At 44.0% G+C, this 19155-nt stretch overlaps 1 protein-coding gene across 11 annotated transcripts in view; it reads left to right on the forward strand.

Moving 5' to 3' along the window:
* Ttc7b (tetratricopeptide repeat domain 7B) overlaps positions 1 to 19155 on the forward strand; it is a 215952-nt gene that overhangs the window by 84317 nt on the left and 112480 nt on the right. For all 11 annotated transcript variants that reach the window (XM_085697829.2, XM_085697833.2, XM_085697836.2 and 8 more), the window contains 2 exons: positions 10870 to 10948; positions 15567 to 15739. In XM_085697829.2, coding sequence (XP_085553955.2) covers positions 10870 to 10948; positions 15567 to 15739 — 252 coding nt within the window. The remainder of the gene's footprint in view (positions 1 to 10869; positions 10949 to 15566; positions 15740 to 19155) is intronic.

The following is a 19155-nucleotide window of genomic DNA, read 5'->3' on the forward strand; positions in this document are numbered from 1 at the left end:
GCCCTTTGCTCCCTCTTTCATTTCAAATTATTAGCCTGTCCCAGTTCAGCAAGTGTCTGGGTCAGCTTCACAGGCCCTGTACTCCCTCAAGCCACATGGTTCTGCTCCTTCTTTCCCCAAAGAGAGCACTCAACAATTCAGTGTCAGAGTCCTTCCTTTCTATTGGTTAGTAATTGGGTGCCTGGAGGCCACTTGTGAGTAGTGTTGGGCTTAGGACCAAAGGCTGCCCATCGGTTTCCACCACTTCCTATCCTGGGCCCTGTGTTACCCCCTCTGTTCGAATCCTTGGAGCCATTAGGGACATAAGTCTTTAAAGCTTAAAGACGTTATGTTCTTCCAAATGTTCTCTTAGATTTCTTTGTTCATTTGTCTTAGCTCCGCAATATTGTGCTCTGTTCATTTGGAAATGCAGCCCCTGGTTTCCACTCACGGAACTGAAGGAACAGAACACTCTTGTCCTCGCACCTGAACTCTGAGTGCGAGTACATGTGGTTCATCCGGAAGGGCTTCTTTCCTCTCTACTTGCCTGGCTGGAGGCCCTGGGAGAACACCGAGCCATGAAGAGTGCCTGCCCTGGGACTCTGCTGCTCAGCACTGATGAGCGTTCAGGGCTGGAACATGTCTGCCTTCTTCACTATCATTGCCTTTTAGAGTAAACACTAAGTTGGCCTCTGTTCAGTGACACTCTGTGTAATCAACTGGGCTCACCTTACAGCACAGACTGTAGGCACAGCCTGTCTTCCAGACTAGATGGGTCTGAACAGGCCCTTATCCTGGTAGAAGTGAATATAACGGGCTAGGATTCACCTCTGATCTTCACATTACAGACTTATAAAACTTGGAATTTCATTGCCAGATTTTTTAGTTTGTCCTTATTCTTCACTAGTTCAGAGTGGTCTTCAACTGTCTATGCTAAGAAATTGCAGTAAAGATTCCCCTTCTAAACACCCGTGAGTCCCCTCATTTTCAGTGTTAGGATTGTCTGGGCCCCACCTTATAGCCTTTGTGGGAAACTGCCCTCTTCCCCAGAGCGCTGGTCTCCTAGGGGATTCCCGATCATCTTCCCAGAGAGAGCACAAGGACATGAAGTTTCTTCTTTGCTTCACATGACATCATTTATCTTGTGATTAATCATGTCTGTGTGTGCACATATGTACATACCTATGTGCGTGCTTGCATCTAGGCACATGTGTGCCATGATTTTTACCCACTTTTCCATCTCACTGACCCCAGCTGCTGTCTTTCATTATCATAAGTTAAACCTGTGAACCAGTCTCATGGGCTATTCATTGCGTTGTTGGTTTTCAGAAGCTTGCAAAGTGAGTGAGCAGCTCAACCAGGGAATGCCATTTTTTTTCTTCAAAATTAAATGATTCTGCCAGGTGGTAGTGATGTGCACTTAAAATTGCAGCCTTCGGGAGGCAGAGACAGGTGGACCTCTGTGAGTTCGAGGCCAGCCTGATCTACAGAACAAGTTCCAGGACAGGCTCCAAAGCTACAGAGAAACACTGTCTCAAAACACCAAAATTAATTAATTAGTTAATTAATTTAATGGTTCTAAAGAAATAAAGGTTTTTCATGTGTTATAAATTGATAGAAGGTACATTCTAGTATCCTCCTTCCCCAATGGTAGAGTTTGGAGGAGGTCTTAGGGTTTTCCTGTGATTAAAAACTGTGATCAAAAGCAACTTGGGGAGGAAAAGATTGGTTACAACTTGTAGTCCATCCAGGGAAGTCGGGCAGGGACTCAAGGCAGAAACCTGGAGGCAGGAACTGATGTAGAGGCCATGTCCTCATGGCTTGCTCAGACTACACCTAGAACCACCAGCTCGGGTTTCGTTGCCCACGGTGACCTGGGCCCTCCGACATCAATCATCAATCAAGAAAATGCCCCACAGGCTTGTCTGTAGGCCAGTCTGGTCGGGCATCTTTTCAGTAAGGTTTCTCCTCCAACATGACTCGAGTTGGCATCGACATAAAACTGGCCAGCGTGAAGGAGAACAGCCTCAGCAGTGGTTGGCGCTTACGACACTTCCTGCATGTGCTCAGCTGACTGCTTTTCCAGCAGATCGGTGAGCTGTAAAGACGGTAAGAGACCTGGGACAGAGGTTCCCCTTGCAGGAGGTTTAAAACCGTGATGTTTGGCTCCAGAGCCCTCACCACTGTTTCATCTCTCAGGTTAAGTTTACAGATAAATGTAAGGATTCTAAACAAATACATTTTGAAGGGCAAATTCCCCTGTGATAGATTTATATGGTTAGTTTGTTAAAAGGTTATTACACTAAGGAATCCACTTATTTATTGGTTTCTAATGGGCTTCTGGGGTTAAATTAAAGATCATTAGGGGGTTGAAGGAATTGCTCAGTGGTTAAGAGCACTTGCTATTCTTTTTTTAAAAAATATTAAATCCTTCTCATTTTAATAATTTGTATAAGGATGTGCTATACATTCCCCCCCCACCCCTTCCACCCTCCCCCCTGCCCTTCACGCTCCTAATTTACTCAGGAGATCTTATCTCCCACCCCCCCCCCCCTGCGCTTCTTAGGTGATTCCATGTATGTCTCTCTTAGGGTCCTCTTCATTACCTAGGCTCTCTGGGGTTGTGGCCTGTAGGCTGGTTGCCCTGTACTTTATGTCTATTATCTACTTAGGAGTGAGTACATATTTTACTTTTTTTTTCTGGGTCAGGATGACTTTTTCTAGTCCTATCCATTTGCCTGCAAATTTCAATATGTCATTGTTTTTTACTATTGAGTAGTACTCTGTTGTGTAAATGAACCACATTTTCCTTATCCATTCTTTGGTTGAGGAGCATCCCAGTTGTTTCCAGGTTCTGGCTATTATGAATAATACTCCTATGAACACAGTTGAACAAATGTCCTTGTGGTGTGAGTGTGCATCCTTTGGGTATATGCCCAAGAGTAATATTGCTGAGTCTTGAGGTAGATTAATTCCCAATTCTCTGAGAAACTGCTATACTGATTTCCAAATTGGTTGTACAAGATTGTACTCCCACCAGCAATGGAGGCGTGGTCAACAAGATAAAAACAGCAGTCTACAGAATGGGAAAAGATTCACCAACCCCACATCTGATATAGGACTTATCTCCAAATTATACAAAGAACTCAAGAAACTAGACATCAAAAGACTAAATAATCCAATTAAAAAATGGAGTACAGATCTAAACAGAGAACTCTCAACAGAGGAATCTAAAGTGACTGAAAGACGCTTAAGGAAATGTTGAACTTCCTTAGTCATCAGAGAAATGCAAATCAAAACAACTCTGAGATTCCATCTTACACCTGTCAGAATGGCCAAGATCAAAAGTGCTGATGACAGCTTATGCTGGAGAGGACGTGGAACAAGGGGAACACTTGCTATTCTTGCAGAGTACCTGGGTTTAGTTCTAAGCACCCACATCCGAAAATCAAGGGCCGTCTTCTAACCTCTGAGGGTACTAGCGTGCACACACTATACTTTCATACATTCAGGCAAAACAGTCATAAAATACAAATAAACAATTCTGTAAGAAAATTGTAAATCGTTGAGATACATGATCTCATGAAAAAAAATGGTTTCTTGGCTCCCTGGTGAGTTTCCTGTGGAGGTAGGTTTTGGTGAAGGTAAGTGTCCTATGACTGTTCCCAAAGGTTGGGAGGCAGGGGGATTTGAGATAGAACCCATCTTCCTGTGTTTCATTTCTGCAGAGATTTGGGGTCTGGTGCTATAAAGGACAGCTTGAGAAGGACAGGTTGTCCTTGCAGCTCTCTCTGGCTCTTGCTGCTGCTTGCCCTCTTTGTCACTATGGGCTTTCTTTCACATACCTTGTTGAATAGATTTCTTTATGTCCTAAGACCTGTCCATTTAATATGAACTCCTAGAAGCCACCCTCTGGGCCTGGTTTGTTGTGTTACCTCACGCTGCCTGGCCAGCTGACCAGTTCTACACTTTACTTCACATTTATCATGAGGAAGCCTCAGTTGGTGGAGTCATCCAAAAAATGTTGTTAAGCCTACTTCATCTCTCATTAGGTTTGAAATGAGACATCCAGAAGCCTGGCTTGCTTGTTCACATCTCCGTTTGACATGGTTGCCACACCCTGGGTCGCTATATCTAGACTACAGCTGGCCTGTTATGTAGAGCCCTTTGCTAACGAGGCCAAGGTTGTGGGTTTGATCCCTGGCCCCTGACTACAGAAGCCATCTGTCTTCACAAATGCGTGTCATTGGATCTGAGGTGAAGAGTGTGTTCAGAGGAAGAAGTTAGGCTCTGCTCCAGGAAACCCAAGTATCCTTTGACATAGGAAGTATGTAGTTTTTTTTTCCTCTCTATTTGGCTATCTGCTTCTGATGTCAGACGTTATCAGATAGACAATGCCAAAGTTTACAGACATGAAGGAGAAGTGAGATTCTCAAGCTGGGAGCCCAGGGCCACTGACCTTTGGAAGACCTGGGATATTTTTCCACTATAACATGTTTACACTGTTATAGATGGTGACAGTATCCACAGTGGGGGATGGATGGGAATCTGCGTCACTTGTTCCCCCAGTAGTCACAAAAATCCTTTGTAGCCAGAGGATAGGGAAAGAGATTTCAGAGTTCAGGCCCCTGGTCACTTTCTTGAGGGCTTCCTAGCTTGCTATCAGTGCCCTGCCAGCTCTGTGAAACCGTTGAGACCAGAGTGGGCATAAAACAGGAGCCTTTGCTCTCTAGGTGTTCAGTTTGGTGAACTAACATGTGGCAAGAGCTGTCTAGGCACAGGTTTGCATCTCTCCTGGGAGCTCCCCAAGAAGCAGCACCTGCCTCTTCAGAAGGAAGCCAGGAAACTTCCATGGGAAGCCTTGGCTTTGGTCTTGAAGAATGGCTAAAAGTCCCTTGGAATCTGGAGATCAAGATAACCATGTGAAAACCAGGACAAAAGGGATTTCCTAAACAGCCTGCAAGTTTTCCCTCCTCCAAACTTGGACATCTCCATTGTCTGCACCGCCCTCTGAAACTTGTTAGCTTTAGAGTCACGCCAGGTGCGTGCCCTGGTGTAGGAGGAAAGCCTGTTTGGTCTCCATGCTACACAGAGCTTTGCTTAGGGGTTTAAGAGGGTATGTCGTCTCTCTATCCTCCAGTCTAAAGTTAGTGAGGCAGACGAGGGAAGAGGCAGGTAGAAAGTACACCTTCCATGGTCTTGGTTATTTGGCTCATTGTGATTAAGGAGATACCTAGCCGTCTGCTATTTGAGGAACTTGGGATATAGTAGTAAGCCAAACAGAGATCTGTATCATGGAAATACTCCTATTCTTATAGTGTGTGAAGCCACCTGAGCTCCACAAGGCAGAGATGGCACCCGCAGGTTACTAGTGTATCCTCGGGGGCCTGCTGGAACCTGGTAGGAAACTGTTCAATGATGACCTACTGCTTGAGCCCCTCAGTGCCTGTCAGTAAGAAGGAAACTGAAAAGGGCCAGACTTCTTTCTTTACTCAGGAGATCTATTGCTTGCTCATCCTGTAATTGACTTTTGCTTAGAAATTCTCAACCAGAGAGACGTTGAAACTGAGTTTACTCTGGAAGGGCTGTTTCCTGATCGCCCAGAGCTTTCGCAAACTGAGTTTTCATGACAGCTGAATGTATATTACTGCCCTGAGTCAAACTTGGAAATCAGTAGAGAATTTAGAAATCCATTGTGGGTTTGGAGAGATAACCAGCTGCTCTTGCAGAGGGCCTGGGTTCAGTTCTCAGGACCCGTGTGACAACTCACTGTTCCAGGGCCCCTGAGGCCATTTTCTGACCTCTGTGGGCACTGCATGCATGGGGTGCACTTACATACATGCAGGCAAAACTCTCTCTCTCTCTCTCTCTCACACACACACAAACAAATATAAATAAATACATAGTGAAAGAAAGAATTTTCTTTTTCTACTCTTTTCCCAAAAAAAGAAAGGATAAATAAAAGGAAATTTGGATTTGACATTGAATTAAGGTCATCATCATCTGAAAGGTTCTCAGGTTCTCCTGGGTCTCTCAGCCTTCGGTTTCTGTTATGACCTGATGTTGGAGCTCTGGCTCTTTCCAGAATATGTCTCCCGCTTGTTTGAGAGCACATGGGATCATGGACAGGAGATAATATTAAAGAGCTACAACTGTTCAGGATTGTAAAAGAAAATTTATGCCATTGTAAGCTTATGCTAAGAGTGTGAATTTGGAGCTCAGCCTTAGAAAAATCTGCTGCAGAAGGTGCTGAGGCCTGTCACACAGATAGAGTTCCAAAGGGAGATCTTAATATAAGATCTGAAACATAAAGACTATTGTAGGGAAACTTCTAGATATCAGCATAATCAATAACATTCTGAAAAAGACTTGCATGGCATAGGAGATAATTTCAAGTAATTGACAAGTAGGGTCACATAAATTAAAAAGCTTCTTTATAGCAAAGGAAGCAATCACCAGAGTGGAAACAACCCTATATAGAATGGGGAAAACATCCTTGATAATTAAACATTAGGGACTAATATCTAGGATACATAAAGAACTGTAAATAAATTAACCCAACCCAAATCATCCAGTTAGTAAATGAGCAATTGAATTGAGTAGACAGGTCTCAAAAACACTAATCAATATTTGAGAATTTAGTATCATTAGCTATCAAGGAAATGCAAATTAAAACTGTTAGATTCCATTTCACCCTGGTCAGAGTGACTGTCATCAAGAAAACAGGCCAGCAATGCTGGTGAGGATGTGGAGAAAGAGGAACCTTTGTTGACTGTTGGTAGAAATCGGTGTAGAGGTCCTCAACAACATAAAAACAGAACTACCATATGACCCAGCTATACCATTCTCATATATGTGCCCAAAGGACTCGTAAGTCAACGAGCCACAAAGTTACTTCATGTCCATGCTTAGTGCTGGTATATTCACAATAGCCAAGATATGGAATCAGTCTTGATCTCCTTCAGCAGAAGAATATATAATGAAAATATGATAAATACACACAATGGAATTATATTCTGCTGTGAAGAATAACAAGGTGGCATTTGAGGAAAATGGATGGAATTAGAGATCATTATGTTGAGCAAAATAAGCCATACTTAGATAAGCACTAAATTTTCGTATTTAAGCATGTAAGTGTACATGTGCGGACATGTACGTGTACATTTGTTTTGTGTGTGTGTGTGTGTGTGTGTGTGTGTGTGTGTGTGTGTGTGTTGAAAGTAGAAAGGGGATCATGAAAGGGGAAAAGAAGGGAGCACTTTTTGGAGAGGGGAAGAGATCCAACCAGAGAAGTATGGAGCGATCTGGAGGAGGGGAGAGGATGAATAAGAACAAGATACAATGACGTATATTTATGAAAATGCTATAATAAAACCCATTATTTATATGTTAGTTTAAATTTTTAATTTAAAAAATGAAAAGAGGGAGGACCAACTGCTGAAGAATTGGTACCTTCCCAGCTGTGTTGACAACCTGTGGTGCCGACAGGGAGCCCTGGAGGGTAAGGTTCTAGAGAAAGCAGAGAAAAAGCAGAGAGTAAAGGGAGGAGAGAAGAAGTGGACGTCAGTGAAGGGCAGAGGAGACGTCCCACTATGCAAAGTGATGGGTTTGACCAGGCAAAGGCTGTGGGACACTGGCAAGCTCTGCCTATTGCCTGGGCACAGCAGTGGTACTGAGAGCAGAAGTAGTAGTGCCTGCCAGGTGACTGACCACGCAGCTGGCCCTATGACTGCAGCCCCTTTCCTCCCTGGTCTTAGCTGAGTTGTTGGAGCTGCTCCGACCTGAGGGAAAGACAGCCAGTGCAGAAAGCTTCAGGAAGCAAAGTGCAGGAGACGACCCGAGTTCTGACAGTTTGCCAGAGTGTGTGCTGCTCGCCCGGCAAAAACATTACCATAATGAATTCTGACATCATTGCACTGTCTCAGTCAAGGGTGTTGAAATGGAATAAATGACCTCACGTCAAGGGTCTGTGGAAACCCTCAAAACCAGGGGAAATCCTTGGCTCTCCCGTTTTCAGCTTAGAGTGGAAACTTTAAGCAATAGTTTGTTCCAGATATTTAATGGATTTAATGGATATCCAAACTAGTAGTTTGCATATATAAAAGCAATCATATGGATTTTGTTCATTTCCTTTATATTGGGTGATTTCATGGTACTTGGAATGTAATTCTTTGGGGCTGGTTTCCTTTTTCATCCTTGTTACTATGATTAAACATTTAGCTTACATTTTTTTTTTCTGTTCAGTGGCAAATTGGAAGTGATTGGTCAAGTAATATGTGACTTTAAAATGTTTGTTTGTCATTGACCGCTCACTGAGAACTGTGGAACTGTAGAACTTGGTGTTTGGGGTGCCTGTGGCCATTCCTGATACTTGAAATGTGCTGTCCTGCCAAGATGCCACACTCATCTGAACAGGCCACGGCCTCAGGCCCGCTCCATTGTGCAGTTGCTCTGGATTCTTTGTTTATGAGCAGAATTCTTCTGAGCTGAGGAGAGCTTGATTCTGAATCCTGAACATGGTCCAGGAGCAAGCTGGGAAGAGCTGGAGACAGCTTGTGCTTGTTTGAAAGGCTTCCTAGGGAGTCAGAATCTCTAACAGGCTTCCCCTCATCAGGCTCAGCCTCCTCCTGTCCTGGAGATTTTTGCATTCTTCCAGCAGAGGGCCTCAGTCCTGCATGGGAGAAACCACAGCCCGCCAGACAGGGGAGTTGGGTTTCTCTAGCTGGCGTGTATCAGATAGCTGAGGGCATAACCATCAGTGCAGCCGTCTTTACCTGACCTAGTGGATTTTTTCCAGTCTGAACCAGTACCTAAGGAGCATCTCAATAGCTGTCATCACCAAAACGTATAAAACAGAATACTGTTTGTCTGTGTGAAGTATTTGCGTATCAGTGGCACAAAATACACATCTGAGCTCTTGAATTCGTGTCTGTTCTCTCCTCTTGGGTCACTTCTATTTCTTCTGCCCATGGTGGTAACAGTATGGTGGAAAACCCCCAGCTTGCTCTCTTGCCATGCTTTGCACTTGAGCAAGCCCTTTCACTTCTCTGTAAGCTAGATTGTGTGATCATTTCTGACTAGAAAATCCCATGCTTGTAGAACGCTATCAATAGTTCATTCTGCAAAGAGGACACGGGAGATGCCCCAGATGACCAGGTCCTATTTGTAGCCTCCCCACAGTTATGATGTTTAGCTTTTACGTGCTTGTTCAAGGTCTAATTTCTGCAATGCAAAGCAGTGCTTTATGAGGGTCTCTCAGGGTCTCCGGTGACGCTGCTTCAGGCATGCCCTTATTTCATCAGCCCAGAGTGCCGCCCTTTATGTCCATCAGCGCTGTGGAAATAAAGTTAGCTGCCATAGCCGTTCCTGTCCTACTTTAGCTGACACTTTCCTCCCTCCCAGGTTAGTCCAGAGCAGAGCTTCAGCCCAGAGCAATGGACGGTGTTGCCCGTGAACACAAATCCCATACAAATGAGTGAAGAGACAGGCAGAGTAGATTGTATGTCCCAGGCCTAGTTCCTAATTTTTGTTCTTGTCTCTGATCGAGTCCTGAACACAGGCTTCTCTTTTTATGCCACTGCAAAACGTCTGACCTTCTGTCATCTCCTCTGTGTCGGTGAGGGGCCTGGGGAGTGTTCACATTCTGGGCTAGCCAGACACTGTCTCAAGGTTCTGGGCTGTTCTTGTGAATGAGAGCTCTGGAAGTCACATGGGCATAGGATATGAATCAGTCATCCTCGTGGTGACTACACCTTACAGAGCCACATTTTTATCTCATACCTTTGCTTGGTTTAAAATGCCATCCAAACAAGAATTGTCTGTCACAGCCTGCGGAGGCTGCCTGGCAGTATTGTACCTGCTGACCCGTTTTGTGGGTTTCTGGAAAGATGAGATGTGTTCTAAATATCACCTGTTATAAATATCACCGAGTAACGTCATAGGTGGTGGCAGTGCTCAATGTAAAAGAGATGGCCGGGAGGTGTCCCCAGCCAAAGGCCAGACCCAGCATTCTGAGAAGACAAGTGGGGCCTGGATATATTGGCCAGGATTTTCTAAAAAATTATTTGTCCTCAGTAAAATGTGTTGCTAAACATATCTTTGTGGGGCATGCAGGATGATGAGTGAACATGTTCTGATCTCATACAGGAAGCTCAGGCACTGGGCAGTACACAGCAGCCCTCAGAAAGGCCTTTGGCCCTTTGCTTCTTTATTTTTTTTTTTCTGAGACAGGGTTTTTCTATAGCTTTGGAGCCTGTCCTGGAACTAATTCTTTTAGACTAGGCTGGCCTCAAACTCACAGAGATCTGCCTGCCTCTGCCTCCCGAGTGCTGGAAATAAAGGCATGTGCCACCACTGCCCAACTGGCCCTTTGCTTCTTTTTGTCAGTTCAGGGTTGGAGGTTCATGTGATGGACTTATCAGATAGTGATTACGTGAGCCCAGCCCTCCCTTTTCATGCCTTTTCTCTTTATCCTGCTCACGAATTTTCAGCAGGAAGCCTCACTCACATTGCATATGGTGCCTTGCTGACATCCTTAGCTGCCCAGTGTCACCATCTCCTTTTAAATGAAAGTACAGAGTCCAGTGCCGCTATCATGGGGGCTGCAGTGAGTTTGAGAATAGACTCTTGGGAGACATTTTCTACCTTTTTTTTCTTTGCCTCAGAACTGATTTTAGGTTTTTGTTTCCTTGAGGAAATTTGATTCAGTCTAAAAGGCACACACACTCAAACCCTTAATGTTAGGTGATTTGCTCAAAGACAGAAAAATCATTTGCTTAAATTCTGGCCAACAGCTTGTATATAGACAAAAGTACATTCAGATTTGTGTGTACAATGCTTAATATTAATACATGCCAGATGGAAAACTTGTCAAATTCTGTGTGCACACAGGAACTTGACGAGAGGAGTTGGGAGATTTAGGGAGCTTCTCAGAGCGGTGGAGACGAGAACGACCCAGAACCTGCGAATGGTAAGTGGTCTGACATGAGGCATCGATCCTGTGAGGGCTCATACCTCCCCCCCCCCCAGCGTGAGGCTGTGTGTACGCAGCAACTCACCCACTCTGTACAGCTAGTGTGCCTGCATGTTGAGTACTTAGTTTAAGACATTGTGATCACTGAGGGAAACCTGGACTCACTGGTATTCTGTTCCCATTCTTTTATTACCCTGCTTCTTGACAGTCACTAATTACATTTCTGTTTCTATAGATTTGCCTGTTTTGAACATTTCACATAAATAGTTGTGCAGTGTAGTCTTTTGTGAATGGCCCCTTCCATTTAGCATAAGATTCTTCATATTGTCTCAGTATTTTCTTTTTATTGCCAAATACTATTCTATTTTATGAGTCCACACGATCCAGTTGATGGGTACTTGGGTTGTTACAGCTGATGCTTCTGTGAGAACATTTGTGTACAGCTTTTGTGTGGACCAGCGTCTTCTTCCCCTGTGCTTCCGAGTGGACTACTGGGCCTTATGAAAACTCTATTCTGTTTCCCAGAGTAGCTACCCCATTTTCCATTCCCACCAACAGCTTTGTCCGCAGCCTGGCTAGCACTTGTTATCTTTTGTTTGTGGCCATCTTAGCAAGTGCACAATGCTATTGTGGTGTTCACTTGTGTTTCCCTGATGGCCAGCGATGCTGAGCCTCCTGCTGTATGTGGTCTCTCTTGAAGTGTACACTTTGTATCCTAAAAAAGGTAGGATGAGGCTTCCTGGATGTCCCTTTGTGGAAGAGGTCGGATTTGTGCTTTTAATACATATTAACATGGTAGAACATGGAGATGAGATTCTCAAGTACTAATTGTTTAGATAGTGATATGACCATAAAACTTAAGAGAAGTACAAAAGATAGTCTATCTCATGTAAACTCTGTAGAGTTTGTTCATCACGTGAAGGCCTAGTACTCACTGTACTAATAAATATTCTGCATCACAATTAAAATAACAGCCCTATATAAATTTGCAGTTTGTCTTTTATTACCCATGATTGTCCTTAATTGTCATTGGGAATGTTCATTTGAATAAGACTAAGATATCCATATCATGGAAAATGCCGAGAGAGCTTCACTTGGGCATCTGCAAGGTTTTAGAATGTGGAAATATGATTTGTGGGGCTAGGCATCTGAACAGAAGGCTTTTCTAGAATATGTGGTTGAACTAGATAAGTAACTCTGCATATACACGTACTTCCCATCAAGAACTTATAAGGCCTTTAATACTTTATATTTATATTTATATTCAGACGAAAAGCACTTGGAATTTTTAGGGTCCTTTAAGGCATAAGAACCTGTAATTGTGTGCATGAAAACTGTTGCCAGGTATCTTTTCTCTCAGATTCACTTATTCTCAGAATCCCATGACACTTTTCAATTGATAATTTGAATTGCTTTTGAAGCATATTGAGTAGGTAGTGTTTCATATGGACCATTTGTGTTGGCCCTCAAAGACAGACAGACAGACAAATAGAGAGAGATCGTCCATTGTTTTCTTGAGGTGAGCAGGGAGGAACCTCCTCAAGTCTATGTGATAGTTGGAACTGCCCTTGGGCCTTTCAGCCGCCATCTGGTGTTTCTATGGGGCTCAGTCCCACTTTATATCACTCTGAATCGGGGTGTGCCTTTGCTCTCAGCTGTTGGGGTCATCAAGTGCCTTAACCCCTTTCTAATCCATGAGTTCTGAGCTGAAGGAGTGTATGAGAATTATTTGAGGACCTGCGGGGCCTTAGTTAGGGTTTCTGTTGCTGTGAAGAGACATAACCATGGCAACTCTTAAAAGAAAACATTTAATTGAAGTGGCAGCTTATAGTTTCAGAGGTTTAGTCCATTATCATCATGGCGGGGAGCATGGCAGCTGGGAGTATGGTGGCGTGCAGGCAGACATGGTGCTGGAGAAGTCTAAATCTTTATCTAAAGGCAACAGGAAATCAGCTGAGACACTGGGTGCATCTTGAACATGGAAATCTCAAAACCCACCCCAACAATGGCACAGTTCCTTTGACATGGAGGCACAAGCCTCACCGACCCCAACAAAGCCACACCTCCCAATAGGGCTATTCTCTATGAGCTTATGGGGGCAATTACATTCAAACCACCAAATGTGGTTTTGGTTTTAGTCAAGTGCTCTGCCAATGATCTACATCATTAACCTTATTGAGGATCGCCAAACAGTATGTCCTTACCTACAGTTCTGGAATTCCAATGGAGCGAGTCTGTGGCTGGGCCAAGAAATCTATTTTATAGCTATATGATTCTTTTTACTTTAGGTAATAATTGCAAATGTATGATGTATTTATGTGATGGTAAAGTTATTTTGTGAACTTGATTTGATGTGAAAGCATAGCAGAAAGGGATTTAAAAATCTTTTTCATAGCATGTCACTCCTAGGTACTTTTGCCAAAGTGTTTAACACGTTTTCCAACACAAACTTGACCGTGAGTGTTCATTACAGCACCATTTCTAACAGCCAACAACTGGAAGCAAGATGGATTTGTGGACAAAATGGGGCATGTCTGTTTTGTTCGACAATAAAAGTTGTGGATACTAATAACAACATGGATGCATCTTGAAAATACTGCACTCCATAAAGGAGGCTGATCACAGAAGGCCATTTTGTATCCATTTCTGTGAGATCTTCTAAGTAGACAAATCCATAAAGACAGAAAGCACATTGGTTTTTCTGAGGATTTGAGAGGGGAAAAATGAGAAGCCACAGCTTAAAAGGTATAGGGTTTCATTTTGGGGTGATGAAAATGTCCTGGAACTGGATAGTGGTGAGGATTGCACAACTGTGTGCATGTAATAAATGCCATTGGATTGTACCCTTTAAAACAGTCTCAGAGTGCATGGGGCTGAGGGAGGTGTGCGTGGGTTCTTTATTTCTAATGTTCAGCTCATGGCCATAGTGGAGGGTGACTGACAGCTGGCACTTTGAGAAGCCTCTAGCTCTTGGGATGACAGCAAGATCAGAGAGAAGCAGTAAGGAAGGCCCAGGGAAACAGCTCGGGTACCTTAGGTCCTGGAGATTGTGTTCTTATGAGATCTTTACAGATGGCTCAGCTGGGGATGATCTTGGTCCATTTAATTTCACATTTTTATAGACATTTAAAGGCAGTGGATTCTACACAGGGATAATCAAGAAAATTTGCCTTTACCCAGTGGTTCTCAGACGCCACCAGGCTAATGATTTGGTTGCGTTTAGGTTTCCTTGGGGAGTTTTAGGAAGTTTCATATGGATAATGCCTAGCGAAGTTCTCTTCTGGAACACATTTGCTTTAACAGCTCATTCTCGGGGAACATCAGCGCTCTTTGTATCTTCAAAAGAACACAAAACCTGATGGAAAACTCTGTTGCCTTAAGTTTTATTTTGCAGCTCTGGGTGGTTATGGATTGAATATCCTGGGATGCACGGATTCTGTTTGAAAATGGGGAATGGGGAGACACATGTGTATGTGTATGTATACACACACACATACACACACACACACACACACACACACACACACACGGAGGAGAGAGGAAGGGAGAAGGGGAGAGAATATCAATATGCCTTTGTCAACAAGACCCTTAGTAGGTACACACATCTTGGGGTCATGTTCTAGGCAGAGGTGTTGCAGAGGACTTGGGATAGCATCTGCACTGGCTAGAAGAAGAAGGTCCTGGTGTTTCTGGATTTCACAGGGAGGTGAGAAACACCCACCAGCTTTGTAGAAAGGCCGTTTTCATCAGAAACTACAGCCCTCACTCTACTTTCTCTATTACACAAAGCTGGCTTCTGAGCTGCTGGGCCAGGAGGTCCCGAGTGTACTGGGAGCAGGGCACCCCACTACTCAAGTGCTTCCTCCTGTGGTGGTGGCATTACCAAGAACATGCTTCTAGGAATAGGACATTTGAGTATCTGCAGGTATACAGCTGGCCGTGCTGAGATAAACACACACACACACACACACACACACACACACACGTGCGCCAAAGACAGCATCATTGAAGTTGAGTCCTGGCTTTTCTCTGCATTTGAGTTGTAGCAAGTACCTGCTGCCGGGCATTGAGAACATCTGCAGTTCACCCAGCAGCTCTTAGGAAAGGCTTAGCTACCAGTTTAGTTATTTTGGGTCTAAAGTCTGTTTAATGTATAATGTAGACAAGGCACATTGGAGGCCCATGAACTTTCTGAAACTCCTTTTCACGGGCTGGAGAATGGTTCAGTGGTTAAGTGCAGGTCCTGCCCTTGCAGAGGACTGGACTTCAGTTCCTAGCACCAACCCCACCCACGTCAGGTGCCTTACAACCCCCGGGAACTCCAGTTCCATGGGGGTGCAAAGCTTCTGGTTTCACCTGCGCTCATGTATACATATCCCCAAACATACTTACTCATAATTAAAAATAAAATAAATCTTTTAAAAAAGTGTTCAAATGTCTTAGCGTATTATATTTTCTTTCGCCATAAATGTGTGTGATTTTCATATAGAAGTAAACATTTGATTCTGAGTCTTGCAGTAGTGTCTCGCACATAGTGATGGCCGATAGATATAACGAGGGAGTGGATGATAGAAAACACATTAATAATCATGCTGTTCTTCCTTTGTGTTCCCAGACAATAGCCAGGCAGTTGGCAGAAATCTTGTTACGGGGCATGTGTGAGCAGAGCTACTGGAACCCCCTGGAGGAGCCTCCCTGCCAGTCACCTCTGGATGACCCTCTCCGGAAAGGAGCAAACACCAAAACCTACACACTCCCTCGCAGAGCCCGCGTCTACTCAGGAGAGAAGTATGGGACTGGATGTTTTCAGCTGGGGCCTCTGGGGCAGGAAGGGGATGTGAGAATGGTTAAGGGCAGGGAGAAGAGCACAGCCAGGTTTTGCCCGTGTGAAATCAGATGGGGATACTAATTGACCAGGTCAGCAGAGGTAGGTACTCACCGCTGTCCATCACCCAGCAGAGGTCTGCATGAGTGCCCTACTCTCCGCTCAGTGCTAGGCCACCTTTCTCAGCTGTCTGTGCTGGTCTGTGGGATTCTCTCTCAGTTTACCACAAGACCCCAGCACTATACGGCAGTCAGCAGCCACTGTTACAGCCAGAGCTAATAGACATTCATTTCTTCAGCAGTTCCCCATCTCTTAAAAACCTTGTTCTTAGCCAAACTATGCATAAGGACATGAATAATTTGCCACTGCTTGAGAGGAGATGTCTCTTTCAAACTTTTTGATTTTTGCATGATTTTAGTTTGGGACTTGGTTTCCTTATAGGAAAATGGGCCAGAGGGCTACTACCTTCTTAGGCTTGAGTCTTCCCTGGTCAGGAGGTAGAGGGTGGAGAGACAAGGACGAGGGCTGGGAAAAGCTCACTCGCTTCTGCCCATCAGAACCATTAGGTTCCCTCTCTGCTTGTGGTAAAGGTTCCTCGTCTCTCTGAAGAGCAAAGGGACTCTAGTGACTGATGTTGCCACACTGAGAAGGTGCTGGGAGACTGCAGGCAGCTGCTTGGGAACCCTGGGGAGCACGCTGCAGGACAGGCCGCCTGGCTTCTGGCTCCTTGCGTGACACCCCTGGCTTTTCTTCCCCCATCGTCATCTTACTCAGTTTTTATGTGGGTTTGGACAGGGGAATGCATGCTTGACTTTTCCCTGGGACTTTGTTTCAGTTTTGATCTTCATTTTTCCAGCCTTGCTGAAGCAGGTTTGCCTGACATCCAGGCTGTCCTTCCCTCTCAGGCCTTGTCTGGAGTCATCAAACACCTGCTCTGGTCCCCTAACCCACTGTGAAGTGCCGACCCCCTCAGGAGGGGCTATCCAGAAGCAGATCTGAGATTCAGATTTTAAGTGAATTTCACATCTTCAAAACAAAGTGCGGCTTTGTTTCTCACCTTAACCATTTCTGAGTATCGTAGGTGCCAGGTGCACAGAGGGTCTCAGTTACCACCCTTCTCCTCTAGTGACACCCGGGGGGAGCTCTCTCCCAGTGCAGACTCACCTCAGAGACACAAACTCTCCTGCTTCCTCAGCTGGCTGACTGTACTCTTCTGATTTCATTCCCGCCGTGTCCACTTCCTAGCTGTGTAAGGAGAACTCCGGGAGGCAGCCACACACACAAGCTGAGTTTCCTACAGATACACGCAGTCTTTTGGCTTGTACCTATTATACTCTCTGTAACTCACATACTCTCCAGTGCCCTAACTTAGAGTGTACATTCATTGGCTTCCAGTACACTCATAGTTATGACTACATCACCAAAGTTGAGAGTTTTTGCTTCTCCAAAAATAATGCCCAGTTCTTCTCAGGTGTCAGCCTTTCTCCCAGTCCCTTAAATTCATTTGCATTTTTTGAATCCACTTGCTCATTTCTTCCAGAATTACGTGTTTAAAAGCACTGGGATTTTGATTGAAATTACCTTGAACTTGTAACTTGTGAAACAATACAGGTAATACTGTAATCTAAACAGTATTGCACCTTCTGGTTTGTGAGCAGAGGTGCTCATTCATTCATTCATACTTTTAAAATGACTTCAGCAGTGATTCATAGTTTCTAGGCTGTAAGGCTTGTATTTCATTTGTTAAGCATATTCCTAATTTTTTGATTTTGTGTATGCATAATTCTCTTTTTTTTCCTTTTTTTGGAAAGGGGGTGTGTACTGTTTAGTTTTTATTATAAAGGACACAATCTGGAGTCATTTGGGAAGAGGGAAACTTAATTGAGAAATTGCCCAGATCAGACTTGTCTTTGGGATATCATCTTGGCTAATTTATTTAGGAGGGTCCAGCCCACTGTGGGCGGCACCATTCCTATACAGGTGGACATGGGCTGTCTAAGAAACTTAGCTGAGCATGAGCTTCTGAGAGTGAGCTAGTGAGCAAGCCAGCAAGCAGCAGACCCAGGTTCCTGCCGTGACTCCCATCTGTGTGGGAGTATGACCTAGAAGTTGTACAGTGAAATAACCCTTTCCTCCTTGAGTTGCTTTTGATTGAGGTGTTTGTCACAGCAGCAGAGAAGCAGACTAGGGCAGGTGCTGGGGTGGAACCAGGCCTGCACAGGCACTGGACAGTACTCTGCTGCCGAGTCCCAGCCCAAGCCCCAGCCCAAGCCCCGTGGTTCTTTTTGGTGCTATTATAAATAGAAAGATTTTAAATTTCAGTTAAAAAATTTCAACCCACTTTTAACTTTTTTATAGATTTCAATAATCCTGTTCTTTTTTCAATTTAAAAAGTTAGTTTTATAATTTCATACAATATGTCTTGATCATATTTACACACACCCCCAATCCTCCCAGACTCACTCCTCCCCTTCCCATCCAGCTTTGTGTCCCCCCCCCCCCCTTTTTAAAACTTTTTCAATTCTAGTTTGTGCTGCCCATCTGCTCTTGGGTGTGTGACCCCTGCTGGAGTATGGTTAACATACCAGGGCCCATACTCTTAAAGAAATCTGACTCTTCTTTTCCCAGCAGCTGCCAATTACCAGGACCTCTTAGGCATGGGGCTTCATGCCCACCTCAGTAATCACACATCTCTCTTAGCCTAATGGTGGAATTGATATAGGCTTCTTTCATCCATTAGCCATCAGCATGGCCTCTTTTGTTTGTTCTTAATTTCATTTTATAGCTATTCACTGCAAGTGTATGGAAGAGGAATTGATATTTCATATTGCAAATTTGCTGAATTTGTTAATTCTCCGTTTTTTATATTCCTTAGGCTATTCTGTCATCTATAAATATAGTTTTACTTCTTCCTTTGAAAGCTAGGTGCTTTTGGTTTTGTTTTCTTCCTTAGGTGTAGGGCTAGACCCTACATTACTATGAGTAGACATGAGAAGATATTCTTACCTCTGATCTTCAGGCAGGAAAAGTCTTTCAGATTAATTGTGCTGTTTGCTGAAAGCTTTAAGATGCCCAATATCAGATCCAACGCCACCTTTCTTACTCCCATTCGCTGTCTTTAGCATGGAGTATTGAATCCTGTGAGACACTTCTGTCCATTCCTTCAGCTAATTGTGATGGTTTGGCTTTTATCGTAGTGCATTTCATTCATAGATTTTTTTCAGATGTCAAACCAGCCTTGCATTTCCTAGGATAAATTCCGTTAGATCCTAGTGTATATATTCTTTTAAAATTTGTCTTTGGGTTCTATATGTTTCTTGGAGATTTTTGCATTTGTGCTCCTAATAGATACTATTCTGTAGTTTTCCTATAAAATCTT

The sequence above is a fragment of the Myodes glareolus genome, chromosome 11 (genome assembly GCF_982192425.1).
Source record: "Myodes glareolus chromosome 11, mMyoGla1.1, whole genome shotgun sequence".
Taxonomy (NCBI): domain Eukaryota; kingdom Metazoa; phylum Chordata; class Mammalia; order Rodentia; family Cricetidae; genus Myodes; species Myodes glareolus.